The following is a 14971-nucleotide window of genomic DNA, read 5'->3' as shown; positions in this document are numbered from 1 at the left end:
AGCCATTATTATGAGGCGTCCTCCCCTCAGCAGCCTCCACTGGACATCTTGGCTATAAAAAAAAAATGTGTGCTCGAGCTTGGGTGTCCCGTAAGGTAAGAAATCTACTTTCACTCCTGTTTTYAGAGCTGATCTGATTGGTCAAAAGACCAATTAGTGGAAAAAARATCAGAATTGGTATGCTTGTGTAAACGGAGCCAAAGATGGTAATTCTGTCACTTTRTGTAATCAACGTGTGAACCCTTATCGCTAGACTAGTCTCACGCGCTCTCMTCATGGTAAAGCCAATATGGATTTCTGGGAAGGTAGGCTGATTATACTTGCAGAAAGATCCCCCCTCCTTCTCGCTTTGCCAAGCATCATAAAAGGTCCAAAGATCAAACCACCTCAGCATGTAACAAAAACAGTAGATGAGCAGGGTTTGCTGTCCAGTCTTACCACCACCACGACCACCAAGACCGCGCACCAGCCCGACCTACACGCATAGGGTAGAATTTTGAATTTGGGGATTTTTATCTCAAATGTTTAATTCTTTATCATTTCGTCTAATGTAATGACATAGCCATTGCTGTAGTTATCATTATGATGTAGATTATATTTCTCTATTGAAGTCATTTTCATAGCTTCAACAACAGCATCTGGCATTGGTCTTAGATGTGCGTTTCGATTCTGTGTAGATATTTCATACCATTGTATTGTATATTCAAAGCTTGCTAGTGGACTTTCAGTTTTGAATTAGGTGGTGCCATTTTGTAAAATTCAACATGTGAATACATASTAATATCCTCAGTGGCCTCATTGCCTCTATTGTCAAATGGAATATTTTGTAAGGAGTCTACCTTGTCCATACAGGACTAAGGATGGAAACTTTCAAGATGAAGAGCATTCTGAAGGTGTCTAGTAAGTATTGTTCCCTATTAACAGTATTATATGTATATATTATAATATTAGATATGTTATACAWTATTGTCTTATACATATATACAAAGCCTTCRGAAAGTATTCAGACCCCTTGACTTTTTCCACATTTTGTTAGATTACAGCCTTATTCTRAAATGGATTCAATATTTTTTTCCCCCTCATCAATCTGCACACAATACCCCATAATGACAAAGCAAAAACAGGTTTTTAGACTTTTTGMTAATTATATATCATGTTTACACAAGTATTCAGACCCTTTACTCAGTACTTTGTTGAAGCACCTTTTGCRGAGATTACAGCCTTGAGTCTTCTTGGGTATGACGCTACAAGCTTGGCACACCTGTATTTGGGGAGTTTCTCCCATTMTTCTCTGCCGATCCTCTCAAGCTCCATCAGGTTGGAGATTTGCTGCACAGCTATTTTCAGGTCTCTCCAGACATGTTCGATCAGGTTTAAGTCCAGGCTCTGGCTGGGCCACTCCTGCATTGTCTTGGCTGTGTGCTTAGGGTCGTTGTCTTGTTGGAAGGTGAACGTTTGCCCCAGTCTGAGGTTGTGAGTGCTCTGGAAGTTTTCATCAAGGATCTCTCTGTACTTTGCTTTGTTCATCTTTGCCTCGATCCTGACTAGTCGCCCAGTCCTTGCCGCTGAAAAACATCSCCACAGCATGATGCTCCCACCACCATGCTTCAGTGTAGGGATGGTGCCAGGTTTCGTAAAGATGTGACGCTTAGCATTCAGGCCAAATAGTTTAATCTTGGTTTCATCAGATCAGAGAATCTTGTTTGTCATGGTCTGAGAGTCTTTAGGTGCCTTTTGGCAAACTCCAAGCGCGCTGTCATGTGCCTTTTACTGAGGAGTGGCTTCCGTCTGCAACCCATAAAGGCTGATTGGTGGAGTGTTCAGAGATGGCTGTCCTTCTGGAAGGTTATCTCCACAGAGGACCAGCGGGTACTTGGTCAACTCCCTGACCAAGGCCCTTCTCCCCGATTGCTCAGTTGGTCCGGGCAGCCAGCTTAGGAGAAGAGTCTTGGTGGTTACAAACTTATTTCATTTAAGAATGATGGAGGCGCCTGTGTTCTTGGGGACTGTCAATGCTGCAGAAATATTTTGGTACCCTTCCCCAGATCTGTACCTCGACACAATCCTGAGTCCTTCGACCTCATGGCTTAGTTTTTGATCTGACATGCACTGYCAACGGTGGGACCTTATATAGACAGGTGTGTGCCTTTCCAAATCATGTCCAATCAATTGAATTTACCATAAGTGGACTCCTATCAAGTTGTAGATACATCTCAWGGATGATCAATGGAAACAGGATGYACCTAAGCTCAATTTCGGGTCTTATAGCAAAGGGTAAAAACATTTTTGTTGTTGACTTTTYAAATGTATTMAATTTTAGATTAAGGTTGTAACGTAACAAAATATGKAAAAAGTCAAGGGGTCTGAATACTTTYCCGAAGGCACTGTAAATATGTGATCATATACAAATGAAAGCAAGGTTTGAAATTATTATGTTTTAGTCAAATATTCTATCTGTTTGGGCTTCTTGTGGTCAGTTTGCAATCTACAAATTATTTGCAATTATGTTCCAGCCCCCTGATCTTTCACTCAAGAAAAAATCAGCCCGCAGCTTATCCCACCACAACAGGCTGAAATTTCAGGCGGTCTTTTCAAACAGCTCTTACACTAAAAGGACATTAATCACAATCTTCCCAATTTCACAGTATTATTCCAACTTCATAGTGTGGAAATATATATAAAACACAGGAAATCTCATTTTTGACTGAACTGGGCCTTTAAGCAATAACTCATTTGATTTAATTAAATCTGACGTAAAGTTAAATGTATACGCTTAGTTAAATCTGACTCTAAAATGTATGTGTGCCCCCCACCCCTCTTCCACTCTAATCTAATTGTATCACTATTTCATCTCCAGAGCTTAACTCCCAGCTGAAGTTGGAGAGCTCTACCCAGAGTCAATCCATTGGGGCGGTGCGCTGGAATCTTCCTGAAGAGGACCTCCAGGCCCACAGCTCAGCCCCTACCAGCCCCCGCAAGAGCAGTGCCCCCTCCACACATCGCTCATCGGTAGGCTACACACATGCACGCACACACACCTTCATCCACTCACAGCATCACATCAGCATCCAGTCCATCCCAAACACTTCCTGTTAAATTGTCTACTCTTCTACCTGTATATGTTCCTTTGTACTGTTTTTCTACCTTTACCTGCCTACCTGTTCATACTGTATGTGTATGTGTGTGTGTGTGTGTGTGTGTGTGTGTGTGTGTGTGTGTGTGTGTGTGTGTGTGTCTCTTGTAGCAACACCCTCATCAGCATGGCATGAAGAACCTGCGCAGTCTACAGGAATGTGTCCGCTTCATCAACCACTGGAAGGAGCAGGTGGCCCAAGTCTGCAAGGTACAGTAGGACCCTGAAAGGGAGAGAGAGAGAGGGAAGGGGGGGGGGATATATATATCTATAGAAAGAACAAGGGAGGAGGGAACAAAAGCTGTAACTGAGAAAGTTCAGAGGTAAACATGTATTTCCATGTTAGTATGATAGTATTAGTGAGTGTTATTTTGTCCCTTATTTGTATTAATGCAAAATGTGCGGTGAAGGAAAAATAGTAGGCCCGGCTTAGAGGGGCTGGTGTCATTCACTAGGAACCTTTGAGGGGGGGGGGGTCGGCGCGGGCCTCCCAGATAGCATATGATATGAAAATGTGTTGAAATGCAAGGGGGGCCAGGTGGGGTTGGAGATATGGTGGGGAGTGCTGACCTGGCTTCTGGCCTCCAAGGCAGTAACAGGGTTACGTAAACAAAAAACACTCTCAACCATCCCATTTTGAATTCATTTGATCYCATTTTGAATTTATTTGATCTAGTAATTTATTTGATGCCTAGTTGTTTTTGCCTTTTTGCAGGATTTTTTTGTGTGTGAATCAAACACATATTACACACACAATCCCAAGCTGTACTTTGTCAATGGAGACCACAGAATTTCTACACCATTGCTTTGCCTTTAAGATGATTGAGATGAGATAGCTATACACACTATTGAGAATGTACAGTATGGTATTGACCTGGTTGCTGTGTTGTCTTGTTGCAGAGTGGCAGTGATGCGGSGAAGGGCACCAGTAAAGRAGAGACCCCTGTGGAACTGAAAACAGAACACAGTCTGGAAGAGAGCAGGAAACTCATTGTGCTGTGGGCCAATGAGCTCAACAGCGTCGACAAGGCGAGAAAAAAACTAATACAGACTTTTTTTGTGTGTGTACTCGATCAAATGTTCGCTTGAAGTATCATAACTATCAATTCATCAAATTTATTTATAAAGCCCTTTTTACATCAGCGGATGTCACAAAGTGCTATACGGAAACCCAGCCTAAAACCCCAAACAATGCAGATGTAGAAGCACGGTGGCTATGACAAACTCCCTAGAAAGGCAGGAACCTAGGAAGAAACCTAGAGAGGAACCAGGCTCTGAGGGCTGGCCAGTCCTCTTCTGGCTGTGCTGGGTGGAGATGATACATGGCCATTAAGGTCAGATTGTTCTTCAAGATGTTCAAACGTTCATAGCTGACGAGCAGGGTCATTCAGAGGTCGAGACAGCAGAGAGAGAGAGTCATAAACAGAAGGCCCGGGACAAGGTAGCATGTCCAGTGAACAGGTCAGGGTTCCATAGTCACAGGCAGAACAGTTGAAATTGGAGTAGCAGCACAACCAGGTGGACTGGAGGCAGCCAGGAGTCATCAGGCCAGGTAGTCCTGAGGCATGGTCCTAGTGCTCAGATCCTCCGGAAGGGGATGGAGAGAGGGAGAGAGAGAGAATAAGAGGGAGCATGCTTCAATTCACACAGGACACCATAACTAGCGATTTTAAGTCAATTTATTCATAAATAAATGACTTTGAATTTGACTGAAAACCTTCAACTGTATTCCTCTGTGCCTCCTCAGCTGGCGAAGGCTAGGCCCTGGGTGCAGGAGAGATGTGAGGAGGAGGAGGAAGAAGAAAACAAGGATGGCGAGRAGGACCCCGATGAGGAAGTGCAGCAGAGGATCATGGAGTGGGCCAAGGAGCTGCAGAGCGCCTCAGAGGTGAGAGGTCAGGGGTGACGGGTCAAGGTCAAGGATACAAATGTATATGAGAAACAAAGGGACACTACCGAGGATGGAAATGGGGGAAAACGGTGTTCCAAACTGATAGCAATTTGTATAACCTAGCATTCAAACAGCATTGGTTAACTGCTATCTGCAGATTTGCTACCAAATAGATACCATTTAGCATRAGGGCTAAAAAGTGTGATAGGACTGATAGAGATGACTTGGTATTAAYGTCTGTCTGGCTATGTGTCTGTCTACACAGAGTTGTGGGGTGCAGAGCAATGAGCTAGGCAATGTTCTGCGTCTGCTGGGTCTGAGGAAGAAGAGACTGATCAACCTCCTGCCCTTACTGGAGTTCATTACTTGGTCACTGCTCAAAGAGGACTGCAAGGTGAGACGACACACACACACACACGCCCACACACACACAAAAACACACAAGCAAACACAAAAACATACACACCTCCCAAAAAATGAAGGAAAAAAGCTGTAAAAGTGGTCAACACTAAGTTAGAGAAGTAGTTTATTAGAGCTCTTCTCATAAAACATAACTCAGAATGTTATGTACAACTTCTTATTTTCTTAAGTCGTACACTTGCCTGAATCCATTGTAAATTAGCAATATTTCCTCTTAAACATAGATTGAGAATCAGCTATACAGTTATATAGTCTACATAATCAAATATGCATATAGTGCCTTCAGACTCGAGGCACACCTGATTTGGGGAGTTTCTCCTATTTTTCTCTGCAGATCCTCTCAAGCTTTGTCAGCTCGATACACAGCTATTTTCAGGTCTCTCCAGAGATGTTCGATCGGGTTCAAGTCCGGGCTCTGGCTGGGCCACTCAAGAACATTCAGAAACTTGTCCCGAAGCCACTCCTGCATTGTCTTAGCTGTGTGCTTATGGTTGTTGTCCTGTGGCCCTGAGCGCTCTGGAGCAGGTTTTCATCAAGGATCTCTCTGTACTTTGCTCCGTTCATCTTTCCCTCGATCCTGATTAGTCTTCAAGTCCCTGCAAGCTGAAAAACATCCCCACAACATGATGCTGCCACCACCATGCTTCACCATAGAGATGGTGCCCGGTTTCCTCCAGAAGTGACACTTGGCATTCAGGCCAAAGAGTGCAATCTTGGTTTCATCAGACCAAAGAATCTTGTTTCTCATGGTCYGAGTCCTTTTGGTGCCTTTTGGCAAACTCCAATCGGGCTGTCATGYGCATTTTACTGAAGAGTGGCTTCCGTCTGGCCACTGTACCATAAAAGGCCTGATTGGTGGAGTGCTGCAGAGATGGTTGTCCTTCTGGAAGGTTCTCCCATCTCTACAGAGGAACTCTGGAGCTCTGTCAGAGTGACCACCGGGTTCTTGGTCACATCCCTGACCAAGGCCCTTCTTCCCTGATTGCTCAGTTTGGCCGGGCGGCCAGGTCTAGGAAGAGTCTTTGTGGTTTCAAATTTCTTCCATTTAAGAATGATGGAGGCCACTGTGTTCTTGGGGACCTTCAATGCTGCAGAAATGTTTTGGTACCTTTCCCCAGATCTGTGCCTCGACACAATCCTGTCTCAGAGCTCTACGGACAATTCCTTCGACCTCATGGCTTGGTTTTTGCTCTGACATTTGCACTGTCAACTGTGGGTCTTATATAGACACGCGTGTGCCTTTCCAAATCATGTCCAATCAATTAAATCTACCACAGGTAAAGTTRTAGAAACATCTGAAGGATGATCAATGGAAACAGGATGCACTGGAGCTCAATTTTAAGTCTCATAGCAAAAAGGTCTGAATACTTTTTTAATTAGCAAAAAAACTGTTTTTGCTTTGTCATTATGGGTTATTGTGTGTAGATTAACGTGTGGGAAAATGTATTTAATCAATTTAAGAATAAGGCTGTAACGTAACAAAATGTGGGAAAAGGGAAGGGGTCTGAATACTTTCCAAATACGCTGTGTACCATTTCAGCTCACAGTAATATGGTGGAAATTAAACTATTAAAGACAATTCTTYACCTACATTCATACACTTTGTCTGTGTTCCTATTTTCAGGGTGGCATTTCTCCGCTGTGGCTGTCAGCAAAGCAGYGCACCTGGAAGGCAGGCACTCCAAGATACATCCCTAACTCAGTGTGGAACTGGATGATCAGTGCATCAGGTAACTATCCGTCTACTTGGACACATGCTTTAATATGAACTATTAATACATTAAAAAAGAATCACAGAAAAGAAGAATGAATAAAAGTATACATTTAAAGCATTTTCATACATTTTGCCCAAACCTTAAACTACAACAAAATATTGGTACTACTAGGATAGAAAAGACGAAGAGTGGAAAATGGATGACAGAATGTTATTTAAAATGGTTGAAGTAAAACATGTGTAGCACATTTCAAAAAGTTGTCAACTCTCTCCTCCCTGTAGCCGATGTGACCTTTGACCCCATGACCAACCACCTGTGGCTCCAGCTCTCAGATGACCACCGCAAGGTCCAGGAGGGCATATCTGAGTCCAATCTGCCCTTCAGTCCCCAGCGCTTCGACRCCTGGCCTGGCGTGCTGGGCTGGGAGGGATACGCCTCCGGACGGCACTACTGGGAAGTCGACATAGCCAACAACGGCTACTGGCGGGTTGGCCTGACCACGGCGAGTGCCAAACGCCAGGGCCGCTTCCCCATGAGCCCCCAGACGGGCTACTGGACCCTGTGGCGCAGCATGCACCAGTTCTACGCCTGTACCAAGCCTGAGACGCCCCTGCCCCTGGGTCTGGTGGCCCGCCGGATGGGGATCTATCTAGACTACGAGGAAGGACAGATCTCCTTCTACAACGCAGAGACCAAGACCCACATCTATACATTCACAGGCAAGTTCAAGGAGAAGCTGTACCCGGTGTTTGCCCCGCTGGACGGACGCGCACTCATCACCATCATCTCGCCACACAAGGTCTCTACACTTTGAAGACATCATGGGTCTTTGGTTAAGAGATTCTCCCCAACATAAGCTGACTACAGACCTGGTTTTCCTTTGCCTTTCAATCACTGGCTTATTTGGACTTGGAAAACCAGGTGTGTGGAGTGGACTCTGGTTAATCAATAATATTCATTGATCAATGAAGTACCAAGAATAAGAGAAAACCATTGGAGAAGAGTTTGAGCAGTTGACACTTTGACCTGCAAAGCCTTGGGTTGAGCTTGGGTTTGCCCTGTTTCGACAACAGTTGGCTTAGACACTTCTGTATGGATCTTAGGAGCTGTATGGGAAGAAACAAATAGGAAACTTCATACCCTAAAATAAAACAAATGAATTTGACAAGCTAGATTTAAACARTACATGTCTGAAAAGCCCCCCTGTTTTAATACGTAAAAGAAAAAATCAAAATACTGTATATAAATTGCATTATAATACTGAAACAGCTAGCTAAATGGAAGATGGGAAATGTATACTGAGGAAATCTTACTACAATATATCTATATATTGCAGTGTATCTATTTACCTATATACAGTATCTATACCTTATGTCTTCATATATTTATGCACTTTCATAATATGTATACAGTGCCTACAGAAAGTATTCACACCCCTTGACTTTTTCCACATTTTGTTGTGTTATAGCCTGAATTTGAAATTGATTAAATTTTGATTTGTCACTGGCCTACACACAATACAACACAACGTCAAAATGGAATCATGTTTTTAGAAATGTTTACAAATTAATAAAAAATGAAAAGCTTGAGTCAATATGTATTCAACCGCTTTGTTATGGCAGGCCTAAATAAGTTCAGGAGTAAGAATTTGCTTAACAACTCACATAATAAGTTGCATGGACTCTGTGTGCAATAATAATGTTTTTTGAATTACTACCTCATCTCTCTACCCCACACATACAATTATCTGTCAGGTCCCTCAGYCGAGCAGTGAATTTCCAACAGATTTAACCACAAAGACCAGGGAGGTTTTGCAATGCCTAGCWAAGAAGGGCACCTATTGGTAGWTGGGTAAAAAACAAGCAGACATTGAATATCCCTTTGAGCATGGTGAAGTTATTAAACTTTGGATGGTGTATCAATACACCCAGTCACTACAAAGATAYAGGTGTCCTTCCTATCGCAGTTGCCAGAGAGGAAGGAAACAGCTCAGGGATTTCACCATGAGGCCAATGATTACTTTAAAACAGTTACAGAGTTGAATTGCTGTGATAGGTGAAAACTGAGGATGGATCAACAACATTGTAGTTTCTTCATAATAGTAACTTAATTGACAGAGTGAAAAGAAGGAAGCCTGTACAGAATAAAAAATATTYCAAAACATGCATTCTCTTTGCAACAAGGCACTAAAGCAATACTGCAAAGAATGTGGCAAAGCAATTMACTTTTGCACTGAATACAAAGTGTTATGTTTGGGGCAAATCCAATACAGYACATAACTGAGTAGCACTCTCCATATTTTCAATCATAGTTGCGGCTGCATCATAATATGGGTATGCCAGTAATCGTTAAGGACAAAAAGGATGAAAAAGAAACAGAATGGAGCTAACCACAGGCAAAATCCTAGAGGAAAACCTGGTTCAGYCTGCTTTCCACCAGACACTGGGAGATTAATTCACCTTTTAGCAGGACAGTAACCTAAAACACAAGGTCAAATCTTCACTGGAGTTGCTTACCAAGAAGACAGTGAATGTTCCTGAGTCGTCGAGTTACAGTTTTGATTTAAATCTATTTGAAAAKAATCWARTTAGCAGCATTTAACTGCTTGTAAGAGGGAACATTATTTCATTGAATTACATTGACATCATAACCTCATGATTAAGAATGATTCTTCCTGAATAAGAGGCAGCCTCTTTAACGTGCTAAAACTCTGATTGTGAAAGAAGCACACATTTCTTGACAGTTCTGCATTTGACAAAAATAACACTCAGTTTATAATTGTCCAGGGAGCTTATGAAGGTCACATGACATTTTCTATGCGTATCACTCTGCATATGTGAACTCTAAGTGAGAGTTCTGCATAGTGCAAGTGTGGTTGTTAGAATACTGTACACAAACAGCTCTATGATGTTGTAGATGTGCTCTGACACCTACAGTACCACTGTACAACCCCACCCATAGCAATGATGGTGTGATCACCCACCCCTCCAGGCTCCGGTGAAATAACAAACATTGAAAACAACACCGTGGAGAACAATAAACAAATGCTGAACAGGAAGAACGTTAAACATCAGATGTGACAAATGATTGAAAGAGATGATAACATACACAGGAGAGGTCAAAAACCTAATGCTGTCATGCATACAGTAACACAACCCTACAATATCGACAAGGGATATAAGTAGAGTATGTTTATTTTCATTCACTGTGAAGTCMTTAGTAGTGGTTTATGATCTTGAATGGGTTTCACACAAGTGGACAGATACTGGGGTTATTTGTTACCTGGCATCCAGGCCAACGCCTCTCTCACACACACCCAGGGTCCATAGGCCTCACAGTCCACAGCAAATAGACTCCCGCCCCCCCTCGGGTCTGCACAGACCCTACGCTCCGGGTCCAACAACCCTGTTGGCTCATCTTATTCTTTCCCACTTTCTTCTCCTCAGATTGAGTTATCACAAAAAGATATACCTCAATCTATGTTACATCGTTTGCTCTCTCACACAAACACTCTCTTTTTGTATCCCTCCCTCTCCTCCTTATACCATCTCAGTGTGCTCCTCTATGGCAGTCAGGCTGGTGTTGCGCTGCTGACATAACTCAGAGCTCTCCCTCCACTTCCTGTTTTCCTCCAGGCGCACAGAGAAGAAGTAGCAACGCCCCCACCACCACAGCCACCGCTCTGGACACAGCCTGCATCTGGAGTCTACACGATAGGGGGGGAGGATGGTATGTGAGACAGACAGGGCAGGGACAAGATAGCTAAAGCATAGGATGCCACATAGAAGCATGTTGGTTTAGGATTGAAAGGTTTATAGGAATGACTAGAAGAAGAACCAACAGGTCGCAGTCATAAAAACCTGCTGGCTACTCCTATATTTTCAATGTACTTTGACTTTAAGAGTCAATAGATCATAATGTTGTCAACTGACTCATCTGAAATAGATTGAGTGCATGTGAATCTGTTTGTTTAGGGTGGAGTGGGCCTGTAAAGTACAGAATGAGTGTTCTCATACATGAAGAGACCTACTCATGAAGAGTCATAAAACGGGTCAGTGATAGTGATGAGCACCGTGAGTGACAATGTGAAGCATGGGGGTGACTCTGTGGAGGTCCGCTTGGCGCTGATGCTGTCGCTCCACTGGCTCTGTTCCGAGTGCCGTAGCTTTTAGAACTAATGAGGGAATATTAGAAATACAAACAAATTACAAGTTGAAATTGTGTTATTATAGGAGTTTAACATCTAAACAATGCTTTTTGATTTAGGCACTGTGGTAGCAACTGTACTAAATGTCTTTGTTGTGGTTGTAATTATTGATGCATGAAAACAAGTGAAGTAAATGACAGATAGGGAAGTCATATTAAAAGTGTATATACAGGTTGTAGCCTAGGCTGTAGTGTAGTAGGCTATGTAAAAGATACATGGGTAAATTGTCTGAATACTGAGATTGGCTAGAGCCAATAGAAGTGCTTTGACAAGAAGAACCGTGACCAACATAATGGCTATTTGAAAACCCAGTCGGTTTCTTTGGCAGCACTGTCTACCTGCAAAGACCAGCAAATAGTCACAGAAATCATCCAATTCATCTCAGTACAGGATTCATCGTTAACATCCACACTACAAAAAAAACATTTGTTTGGTTGAGAATTTTAACCAGATGCAGTTTCTGCTTAGCCAAACCATTAGCATTGTCATGTATGGTGGAGAAATTACAAGATGATGTTATAATACTGTTATTGCATCAAATGGTTGTTTTATGCATTAGAATAGGGTTCTATTAGTACACGCTTATCTGTGTCTGTGTGACCTGAGAGGAGTCTTTGAGGCTCAACGCTGACAATTGATTTATGAATGGCTTGGTGATAAAAACCTAAAAACTGCATTCCATAGCATGAGTTGGTGTTTGTGTATTATGAGGTACCAGGGAGAGATGTCTCGGGTAAGGATAATGAGGGGAACCTTGTTTTTGCGGGCCAGACCCTGGTTTCCACACAATGAAAACAGTCTTCACAGCAGATACTGTCTGCTGTGAATAATTTATATCTTTCATACAAATTCTAACCTTGTGACCCTCCATACATCTGTTGTTTGACATGTAGACTAAGGAGGTGTATATTTGCTATAACGTATATTTGTGTTCTACAGATTGATTTTGAGTGTCATGCTGACATTCTCTGGGCTTCTTAGTGAAGTTTCCATTCCACTCATTTGAACTCTGGCTGTCTTTTCATTGTTTTTACTCATACATAGTCTCAAAAACTTCTGAGCTCTCAAGTGCTTTCAGTGTACACTCCTCCCCTTCCTCTGATTCTAAGGGACTCATTTTAAGAATTAATTATACAATTAGTTGTATAAAATCAGGTTTGTTTAAATCTACCTGTTAGAAGACTGTTGACAATTAAATTGTTCATCAATAATATTGTATTAATTTATGTCGGCATTAGGAAATTGTAAAGGAATGAAAAAAAAAACATTGTCTTTGTCCCCCAAAATGTTTTATTATGAACTTTGGAACAAGGTTCTTGTTATTAAGTCAATTCTATTTTGTCTTAACAGTAGTAATAAACAATTCATTGTACACAATTCAGAAAAGATAAACAATAAAAATAACTCAAACATCTTTCAGGAGGCCCACGCAACTTTTAGTTGAAGTCTGGGTCTCCTCACATGTAGGTGGTTAGCTTGGGCCTCCTCGTGGAGGTAGTTGGTCTGGGCCTGCTCGCAGAGATAGTTGTAACAGAGGCCCTTGGTCCTGGACCTATTTGATTCCCTGAGGGCAGTGAAGAAGGCAGGCCAGGCAGCAGCACACCTCCCAGGCCCTGTCTAGCTGCACCCCTGATCCGGATAGGGTGCACCGCCCTCAGGTAACGGAACGCTATCATCTTGTCCATCAGACAGCAAACGTGTTCGCTGCAGAGGTAGTGGTAGGGCCTGGTAGGAGGGGTTGGGTGTGTCCCCTCGCTTGCGGCGGCTGGAGTGGACGTCGGAGAGGGTGTCGGCACCCTCGAGGAACTAGAGCTGGCGGCCGTTGGCTAGGCGGGGCTGGAAAGAAGTGATGTAACGCTGGCTGGGGATCTGGTGTGGAGAGGGAACGAGGGTGCTCAAGGCTTATAGGTCACAATAACAGTATAGGTGAAAAGCAAAGGAAATATAAAACTCTTACCGATAACAGTTATCTCTAACAATCACGTGGTTCGTTAAGTCTGAGATCCTGAGTAGTCAAAACAATGGCTTTGTTTTGGTGGACTACACAATACAACCTAAAACCAGCATTATCTCATGATTCTACCGACATTGTAATGATTATTTACTGATAAGAGTCAAGTTCATGCTATGGGGCAAGTACAGTATGTAATCTGATGTTACCTAGGTTTCATTCAAACTTTCTTTGTATTTTGTATTTATTTTTGGTCTCACTCTGTCTCCCACTCTCTCCACACCTCTACCTCTCTATGCCCCCGCCCCCCTCCTTCCACCAAGAGGTTACCCTCCCTACTCTCCCCTCCGCATACTCCCTTTTCAACCCTCTCCCTGTCTCATCCGTCTCTGCAGCAGCTCCATCCAGGTGCTCCAGACGTGGGACACGGTGGACTCTGACACCCTGAAGCGGAAGGCCTGGTTGATGAAGGGAGGGTTCTGGATGGAAAACAAGAGAGAGAAACGGGGTATAAAAAATAAGTGCTCAATTGATGTAACAATCAGAATGGGGTCAATTCAGTTTTCAATTCAGGCAATTCAGGTGGTGAACTGAAATTTACTTCATGCATCGAAAATTCCCCATTGTTTTCTATATGGACTTTATGATTCCTGAATGGAAAACTGGATTGACATCAACCACAACAAATGTTTTTTGCCATCCTTTATAAGTGAATCTAGGTAAATAAATAGGGTGACACCTAGTGGCAGTTTTGTGCTGCAGCAGGCACACAGCAGGTTGACTATCAGCAATGTGATTCATTACAACTCAATGCCTCATTAAAGGATAAATATATGACTTATAAAGGCCAATAACATTTATTATGTAGGACATATACACTGAGTGTACAAAACATTAAGAACATCTGCTCTTTCCATGACATAGACTGACCAGATGAATCAAGGTGAAAGTTATGATCCCTTATTGATGTCACTTGTTAAATCCCCTTCAATCAGTGTAGATGAAGGGGAGGTGACGTATAATAAGCGTTTTCAGCCTTGAGACAATTCAGACATGGATTGTGTATGTGTGCCATTCAGAGGGTGAATGGACAAGATACAATATTTAAGTGCCTTTGAACAGGGTATGGTAGTAGGTGCCAGGCACACCGGTTTGTGTCAAGAACTGCTGGGTTTTTCACGCTCATCAGTTTCCCGTGTGTATCAAGAATGGCCCACCACCCAAAGGACATCCAGTCAACATGGGCCAGCATCCCTGTGAAGCGCTTTCGACACCTTGTAGAGTCCATGCTCCGACAAATTGAGGCTGTTCTGAGGGCAAAAGTGGGTACAACTCAATATTAGGAAGGTGTTCCTAATGTTTGGTATACTCCGTGTATTTTCAGTTAGATTTAATGACCTGCGTTTGTTGTTTTTTAGCCAAGCTGTCACCCAGCCTCTCTTCCTCTTTCATACCATCTTCCTCTCCTCCACCATCGTCCCCAGCTGTGTCCTCCCTCCCTCTCTTCAGTCAAACAGCTCTGTCCTCTCTGCCCCTTGTCGGAACTTAAAAGGCCATAGTCAACAACACACAAAGTCAGAGGAAACAGACATACCTAGACACACACATACACATTGAAACTGACACACACACACAAAACAGACAACCTTAAAAT

The 14971-nt window shown here is 42.8% G+C and overlaps 1 protein-coding gene across 1 annotated transcript; it reads left to right on the top strand.

The window, feature by feature from the left end:
• The first annotated feature begins 382 nt into the window (after window positions 1-382).
• Window positions 383-8753, top strand: LOC111960097 (butyrophilin subfamily 1 member A1). The gene is made up of 9 exons (XM_023982007.2): window positions 383-488; window positions 853-900; window positions 2858-3009; window positions 3245-3343; window positions 4034-4162; window positions 4881-5021; window positions 5290-5418; window positions 7069-7174; window positions 7441-8753. The coding sequence occupies exons 2-9, from the start codon at window positions 861-863 to the stop codon at window positions 7971-7973; spliced, it is 1329 nt and encodes a 442-aa protein (XP_023837775.1). The 5' UTR covers window positions 383-488; window positions 853-860; the 3' UTR covers window positions 7974-8753.
• Window positions 8754-14971: the final 6218 nt, after the last annotated feature.

The sequence above is a fragment of the Salvelinus sp. IW2-2015 genome, linkage group LG37 (genome assembly GCF_002910315.2).
Source record: "Salvelinus sp. IW2-2015 linkage group LG37, ASM291031v2, whole genome shotgun sequence".
Taxonomy (NCBI): domain Eukaryota; kingdom Metazoa; phylum Chordata; class Actinopteri; order Salmoniformes; family Salmonidae; genus Salvelinus; species Salvelinus sp. IW2-2015.
Note: the sequence above shows the minus strand (reverse complement) of the source record. Positions and strands in the feature narration are given on the sequence as shown.